The sequence below is a fragment of the Ischnura elegans genome, chromosome X (genome assembly GCF_921293095.1).
Source record: "Ischnura elegans chromosome X, ioIscEleg1.1, whole genome shotgun sequence".
NCBI classification, from domain to species: Eukaryota; Metazoa; Arthropoda; class Insecta; order Odonata; family Coenagrionidae; genus Ischnura; species Ischnura elegans.
Window position 1 is genome coordinate 57,537,441 of NC_060259.1, and position 8,908 is coordinate 57,546,348.

Consider the following 8,908-nt stretch of genomic DNA (forward strand, 5'->3'; position numbering starts at 1 on the left):
ACCTACGGTCCGGACGCCTAGAGTTGTCCGATGACACGCAGAATAGTCTAGGTCGGGGCAGCGTTGCCAGGCAAGGAAGTGAAACGCCTACAAAGGGTTCCGTGAAGAAAGGAGACGGAAAGGACGACGAGCGTGAAGGACCCTGTGGAAGAATCACTTGTTTTGGGGATTCGAAGAAAGGGCATGTTTTAGTGGATCAGGCTTATTTCGCTGCTCTTTATGCATTTAAAGAAGTTGTATGACTAGGCGATGGTGTGAGGTGCGTTTGGGGACAGCGATTGGCTGCAAACCGTGCTGGCGCAGCGTTATCCGCACCTCCTATTGTGCCGTCATCGGACAACTCTCGCTAGCCGGATTGTATGCAAGGCATCGAGGAGTAAGGTTATCCTGAAGAATGCAACACTTCATAACAATTGTGCGCGAACTCGATTGTGGCGAACTGATCTAACAGGGCGTGCAACGCACCCGGAACCGAAAAAATCGCTCTCCGCTGCAAGGAACAACAGGCGAAACGCTGAACAGTTCCTAACTTCACACCGGATTCAATGATACTTTGCTCAGATTATGCCCCAGGGTACGTTTTCCTCCACGCCGCACCGCGTAGCAACGACCAAATCAAAAGGCGCAAAATTCGAAATTTTTGAATGCTGGCCCTGAAAGTTCGTGAATCGAATGTGCGTAGGAAGAGAACTAACTGTACATCAAATTTACGAGCTGTAATGAGACTGTCACCATGATTTCCCAGGAATGAAGCTTATTATATGACGTTGCGTGTGTGGTGAAGAAAGAACCATAAACGACGCTCTTGATCACAGTACACGAGGAGAACTTAAACGTGGCGTTATTAATAAAACTTAGCGTAGTGAATATCCATCTAAATGCCATAGCTTATGCGTGGAACTTCGTAATAAATTTCATTTTGTAACCGCCGGGACCAGGACTGAGGTTCGTAATTTCGTAAAATAAAATTTTCGTAATAACGTTTCTTTTCCTACAGCTTGAATAGGCCTTTCCGTCGGAACAACTATTTGCTTCGTGAAGACGAGAACTTCGTAATAACGTTGTTCGTATTAACGAGAGTCAACTGTATATGGATCAGTGCAGTCTTTTGTACAAGCTGCTTATCAGTTGCAGGCTGAAATGACTTCTGCGTGCTATGGCAAGTTACACTATGCCATTTGCTACCTGTTAAATATAAATCAGTAAAAATGACCTTTCTGTTTGTACACACTGATGATCTACAAAATTTACTGGTATGGAAAGAATAATTGTTCAGCAGAATTTCTATGTTACTTCCCCATAAATCTTCTCAGTAACATGCGCAATAGTACAGTTTGCCTTTATGCTCTACACTTATCATTTAAATTTTGTACTCTTATTTGCAATGACAAAATATCAGTCGTGCCAAGTTTTGCAATGATGTCTGCCAAAGAGCAATTATTGAAAACAATATGATGGTTTACATTTAAAATGAATAATAAAATCTTGTAACCAATGGGTGATTCTTCAAAGTTGTGTAAATTTTCCATGCTCAAATTTAAATACTTGAGGTGTAAGCCAGATGTATGTTTTCACGTTTATTTGAATGCTAATTTCACATCCAAAGCTTTCTTTGCCAGGATATGTTGCCCCGAAGACAGCTTAATTCCTTTCCATGACAATTGCTGGGTATGGATGAGTGTAACACTCCTCAGAGTCAAGCAAACAGGCTTTTTTTGTCCTATGGATTCAATACAACCAGGAAAAATGAAAAGTTTTACTTTCTTCCACATTAGCATGTGTAATGGAGAAATCCATGTGAAAATTGTTGCATACAAAATGAAAATATAAGCTTGATGTCTCATGCTCCCCAAAAATATAAAATAAAATACAATTAAATTTCTATAAAAATTTTTATCATAGAAATAATTACATTCATTCAGTGAATTTTCAACCAGAAATACAATCATATCTTTCATACAAAATTCACACTCAAAAATATAAAAATAAGATTCATCCAAATAAAAAATCTAATAATGCTCATCAATTATTCTTGAAGATTATAAAGTCTTTAGTTATAATTAACATAGTGCATCAATAAAAAAGCTTCAACAATCAAACTTCCAAATTTTCAAAACTATGTATTGTGTTTCTTGTCTTGTAAAATACGTCCAATATCACCATAATTTACCTGAAAGGAATAATAGATGATTAACAAACCGTATAGGAAATCAATTTGACAGTTACAATGCCGAAATTTCCTTGAGATGGATTGGCTACATAAATGCCTATTAGGTATAAATATGTATTGGTAACCAACTGAGTTCCATACAGAGTAAGAATGCTCTTTCACTGTCAATCATTCACTCACACAGAGCTTCAATGTCAAGGTAAGTTATGATGCTGTAGAGCAGAGGCTACTCCACCCTAAGCCCAAGGAATACCCGAAGCTTAGAATTTCTAACACATAAGCCCAACCAGTTTACACTTGAATTTATAAGCCATTAAAGATATTATTCATACCTATGATAACTTAGGCTACAGTAGAACTGCTATATAACAAACACAAATATAGCAAAATTTTGCAATATTAAGCAGTTTTCTGCTGCCCTGACAAAATGAGGAACTTGCATGAATTTTTTTTGTTTCACAGGCGGACAGAAAATTATTTTCTGAATTCAACAAAGAAAACCGCATGTAAATCTGAGTTTTCCTTCGCGAGATATTCAATGATAAATTTATTGAATTTTAAAGCGCTCCAAAATCTCCCTCACCCCCCAAGCCACTGCCAACGAAGCCTCGATGACGTCAAAGGTGCCTAAACATCACACAAAGCAATTGTTGTGATTGTTTGTAATAGTTGCCAGCAGTTGTGAGAGCTTCGTTTGTGAGACGTGTTGATTATTTTCTATTTCAAGATAAATATCCGACGATAGAGGCTCGGAAGCCCTCATATTTTGTATTATTTATAATACTAATATCTGAGTAAGGGCATAAAATCTAAAACTGGAGCAGTTAAACCAAAAATTTTATAATGCCTAAACAACAACATTGTAGGAGTCTGAGCCACGGCCGTTAGAAGGGGATACGTTGATTGTAAGTTAATGTTATCGATGGCATATCATTCATTTAAGTATGTAATTAAAACAATTTTGATTTTTACTAATGTCTGCTATGCTTTTATATGCAATAACTTCATCCATTTATTCGTAGGTACCGAAGAATTCGTCGTTTAGGACTGCCTGTGCTTGTATTATGAGGTGGATTCCAGTCAACGCAACTTTACTGGCTCATTGCAGATATCTATAGGAACATTTTTTGTGCCAAAATAGTGTTATTTTCAACGTGACATCTCCCTTTAAGCTACTACTAATAATCACAGTGCCAGTTGTCGTAATGCACAAAGTTTGACACGGTTGAAAAATATTGGCCAAGAGTTATCAGTGTTCCATCGTGATTGAATCGTAAGAAGTGCTATTACACTATGGATAAATGTCTAACAGTAGTGCAAAAATTGTCAATGGCGTGTTAACCTCCATATTTCACCGTAGATATGACATTTCATGATCAAGCTATTAAAATCGAAACTGTTTGTGAAGTTTGTTATTCTATTATTTCAACGAATAGTAGTGAGAAAAGTCACCTGTGTCACTTGCGTGGGCTAATTTAAGGCTTTAAATCAGTGAATAAATACTTGTTTTCATCATAACGAGCTCTGTTGTTGTAAGTTGTACCTGATGAATATAAGAATGGTAGTGACTTCCACTTTTTGATAATTTTATTTGCCTATTTCACACTGTATTTTTATGGTATATGCTAGTATTTTGTTTATGGATTTACCTACATATGTTATTGAAATAGGTTGTAGCTTGTGTGTGTGAGTTGGCAGCAGAACCGATTCAGGATCTCACATGTGGATTGTGTGCAGACTCTTTTGCTGTGAATTTGTACCGTAGGACGGATAGGACAACCTTCTCCGCTAATATGGCGTTGCCAAATTCAACAGCACAGCTCGTCAGCTTACGATCGTTATCCTCCAGTATTAAAAGTTTCTTTTACATCTCGATTTGCCGCCGATGTTTAGCAATAATTTGTCATAAAAAATTCCATGAGGGCCGTGGTATTAATTTTTGGTGCCCAAAAGGCTGGTGTCCTAACACCCCCTGCCACAGGCCTTCTAGGCAGCTTGCGGGGAATTATGTAGATGTAGATGAATTTCAGGTGCACTATTCGAACAAGCGGCAATGTTATCATCCATTTTTCTGATAACTAAAACATACGAAGTGAAACGCTTGTCCTTCATCATCCCAATGTCGTATTATTAATATCCCAAGTAATAATCGAGGCACAATAGCAATAGGAAAACTTGCCCAAGAATAACAGAACAAAATAAAGTGAGGATGAGCAGCTAAATACTCCCTCAGAACGAATTTTACAGCATGCGCTCAGAATATTTCCCAACTCCCTGCGGTTGTTTAGGCACCTATGATGTCACGCCTGGCCTCGGCAACGCTCGGGAGTCTTCGCACAGTGATTGGCTCAGAGAAATTTTTCTTGTCTTTAAAGTCAATTTTTTTATTTCTTTTGATGATGAATGGAGAAACTTTAGGTATTTCTGCGAGCTAATGTATCCATTTTACTTATTCAAAATAGTTTTTAGAGCAATCGACGACCCATGCAAGTTCCCCATTTACATATAAAAGTACATATTTATCAAACGACAGTTTACCACATGAATTCAAGCCCGAGCACTCCATGTTAACTTCATTTCTAAAATATCGCCAGCAGATTAGGGACTTGGTGGAGGTGATGTGATCCCGATGAAACCTCTCGCTATGGTGAGTGCCAGCACTAAAAGGGCCTTGTAAAAACGAATTTTTTTTACATGGCAATCATAAGGTCAACTGACGATGCATCTGCTATCTCTTGTAATGGTGGTGGTCTGGCAATAGCCCATACTCGCTTTAACACGGTTCCACTGTATATGAAAAATAATTGTTTCTTGTAGAGACGATACCTTCCAACTGCTCAAAGCCTTCTAAAATACCAAAAAAATACAATTTTCATGTTCTCAAAAACAGTAAATCTTTACAACTTCATAAGGCTACACAATGTCTAAATAGTCCAGTCAAGATGGCAAAATGTGCCTTTTGAGGAAAGTTTTTAGGTTGTAATAATTTTTGTCTTTGGGGACCATGCCCAGAGGTCATGTTAGGATTTTTGCTTCTGATAGACTGCACAACTAGTGACAGTGCAAAATCAGATGCATGAAAATGTAGCTTTAAGCCACCATTAACAGAAACTATATGCAAAATAGGGAATTCAGAAGTAGAATTGGGCATAAACACATGGTAAACAAATTTTATGTAGAAAATGTTTTTGTAGAAAGTTCATTTTCCTCTCTGGGGTACACAAACAGACTTATTTCCGGTGAGGTTTCATGATAATACCTAGGTACATATATGCACCATGGAAGGTATTTCTCCATGTACTACATGCAGGATGGGTCAGGGCCCCCTTCATGTTAGTATGTAAGTTTTTATAGAATATTTTTAATGAAGGTACATAATAAGAGGGTTTTACTATCTACATATTCTTTCAGGTCAAGTTATGGCTCATAATTACATTTTATTTCGTATACGTTAGTTTTCCTCTGAATTAGCACATTTTTATTTCAAGGTACATCTTAAGTAATGCCATAAAATTTTGCATTATGAATCAATCAAATTTGACTAACTGAATTTTGCACCAAGTGTGCATTTGCAATCCAAAATATTGCACAATAAATACCTTCAAAGCTAACAATATGAAAATAAGCTTAAATTATGAGGTTTTGGAATTTACTTACCATATAATAACTCATACCAAGGCCAGACAGTGATGCTGGCAAAGGCCATTAGTCCTCAGGTATGCTATATAATACCTGCAAGCAGAAGAATAACAGTTAAATTAGAACCTATAATGAGGAGAAAAACTATCTGCATTACAATCCTACAAATTACACATGATTGCATGAATTAATACGGTAAAAAAATGAGAGCATTTTTATCAACAATATTACATTTCATTTATCTTACCAGATGCTGCCTGACGACACTCTGAGAATCTCGAGTAATAACCAGTACCAGTAATTGGAGTATTGCATTTGCTCCCACCATTGAAATGAATTAAAGCATAGTCTTCACAGGTGGTGATGTGGTCACCGTTACAATCCTGAGAAAAAAGGGGAATGGAATCAGTGATAACCCCCGAAAAATTAAGTGCTGTTTCCTAAACAATGGAGTGCCCGAAGCCGACATCCATGTCCTGGGAAGGAACCAATTCTTAATTTGACACAATATTTTCATGTATTAATCTTATAACACAATGACCATGGTTTCTAAAATCACAATATCATCATCAAGTCAGTATCATTTGGAGGCAAGTCCAAATGCATATTTATGGGGAGTTTACATTCAAGGAGCATAGACTATATGCAATAATTAGGAGCTATATGATGAGTTATAAGTGAAAATATTGTTTTTATAACTATCCATTTGTTTCCCAATAAAGGAACTCAATTTGAGAGCAAAGCCAGCATATTATCTAAAAGTTGCTGGATTAAAAAATGTTTAATTATGAAAACAGTAAAATTTTTCCTTAAGATTTTCAGGAAGAGATTTTTCTCTTTTCAACATCAAGGAGAACTATGACATTGGGGCACTGTTGCTAGCTTTTGAATACTTTCAATATTTCTCTCTACCTCAGGTCAGCTATTGAATTATTACCTCAAAACTGATAAAAGTAAACAAATATTACTTTATTACCAATTATTAATAATATTATATTTGCATTTTACATGTAAAATCATAAAGTTATCTCTTTTTAATAAGATGAATGTGAAATTATCAACTATCAACCTAAAGAAACTACATAAAATACCAGTGGTAGGAATTTACCAAGCAACAAATCTATATAACAGCTCTAAAGGCCTGTTTACACGATACATTAACACGTACGAGTTAATGTCTGTTTGCATGAATGATTTTTGTGGACTGGAACGGAACATTTACGAATGCATGAACCAAATTAGAACAGGTTCTATTTTCTGTGCATGCATTTGCACAAGTTGGCTGGTTACACAGTGCATTTTGGCGTTCATTCTCACATTCATACATTTAGACATTAACCTGTACGTGTTAATGTACCGTGTAAACAGGCCTTGAACCACAGAGTTAAATGATAGAATTATTAGGAAAAAAAAGAGAGAAATAAAATTTAGATACATGGAGATAGAGATGGATGGTTATGATAAAACAAATGGTTGGAATTTCCAGGCAACATCAAAAGCTGCAATGGATTCAGGAAATTCAACCACTTCCAAGGGATTAGGTTGACAGATGAAGAGACTTTTTCTAAACAAGACAATTGCTGACCACAAATAAGAAGTTGGAGGAAAAATACATGGCAATGGCAAAAATTGCATAGATATGAAATATTATGAGATGAACAAAAGGGTGTTTCTGAGGGCACCCGAGCAAAATAACTGTATCAATTAGGTCCTAAATAAGCAGTATTAAACGTGGAAAGAATACGTACCCTACCATATTTGGCCATGTATCTCTCCACTATGAGCTTGGCGCAGTTGTAATTAAAGGAGCAATCTTGGTAAGCTGGAAACATATCAATACATTTCATTAAAATATGAGATTATATGCATGCTCATGGTGACAACTGTGGTATTTTCATTTCCATTACGGTCGTTTAGCAGTAGCGAATTTAGACCATGTTCAACATACCTCCATCCCTTTCAGGATCATCCTGCGAAAGAACTGGTTTATCAGCATCAATCCAGTATAAACGGGAAATGTAAAATGGACCACAATACCCTTTGGCACAGCCGTAAGTCATATTGCAGCCGGTAGTTCCTTGACAGATACATCGGAGACATGCATCGCTCAGGTTTGACACAAAAAGCCCTAAAACGTATGAACACAACGATGTAGGCAAAAAAAACGAAAGCACTGTTTAATGCAATTACTACATACGATAATTTTGGAATGGCCCTCCCGGAACCATCGGGGGGAACCTAAAAATAGACTACAGAGTGAACATGGAGTTCATTAAGACTCATAAGGAAAATACTTAAAATTGAGACTCCGCCGTAGGAAAACTAAAGGATGCACCAATAAATGACCACCCATTGCTGACTACAGTAACAAAAACATTGCATTACGTTGAGTCACAGCGTTTCAGGAGTTGATAAGCAAGTAACATTTCACCTATTTCAAATCAGGGACATGCCTAATTTACTTCGTCAGTAAAGGAGCACATGGAAATAACATACCAGTCGCACAGGCCGAGAAGATTACGACTCCAAAAATCAGCCACAAGCGTGAAGTCATGTTGCTGGAAAATCACGGAGAGAGAAGGTAGGAAAAACCCTGATAGACCAAGAAATCGCCAAACTCAATAAGATAATAAAATTTCAGTTTATCAAGTTTCCATTAGATAATCAGTTTCAATTGTTTTCATAAAAGTGTCAGTCAGAGGCTCTGAGATCGCTTGCCAACGGTCATTACCTTTTTCGAAGATTTATGATGATGACGAAAATGTTGAGATCATTTAATACTTCCTCCAAGGTGCCCACGCTTTCTGTGCGCGGTTGCCAAATCGACCTAAGTACCTGTTGTTGTGGTTGAGGATGACAAGGTCACGGCGCTCCACGGTGACGGCGGTGACGGCCATAGAGGTTACTCGGGTTACTCTATGGCTATGGTGACGGCAGCCACCAGTAGAGGGAAGCGGTCGTAAACGTCGGAAAACAGTGGCCATCTCAGTGAGAGAGATGGAGAGAGGGTATTTCCTCAAGGTTTCCGGCTGTATTTTACGAATCTTTCAGAAGGTCTCCGAGTGCCCCTGGGACCGAACGCCAACGTGCTATCTCGGC

General features: G+C 37.5%; 1 protein-coding gene across 1 annotated transcript; it reads right to left on the reverse strand.

Annotated features, from left to right (window-relative positions):
• Positions 1–1,878: 1,878 nt before the first annotated feature.
• Positions 1,879–8,668, reverse strand: LOC124171418 (lysozyme 2-like). Its single transcript, XM_046550592.1, has 7 exons — positions 8,541–8,668; positions 8,306–8,367; positions 7,758–7,937; positions 7,558–7,631; positions 6,057–6,192; positions 5,828–5,902; positions 1,879–2,170 (listed from the first exon to the last, which is right to left on the reverse strand). The coding sequence occupies exons 2-6, from the start codon at positions 8,361–8,363 to the stop codon at positions 5,892–5,894; spliced, it is 459 nt and encodes a 152-aa protein (XP_046406548.1). The 5' UTR covers positions 8,364–8,367; positions 8,541–8,668; the 3' UTR covers positions 1,879–2,170; positions 5,828–5,891.
• Between the last annotated feature and the right edge of the window lie 240 nt (positions 8,669–8,908).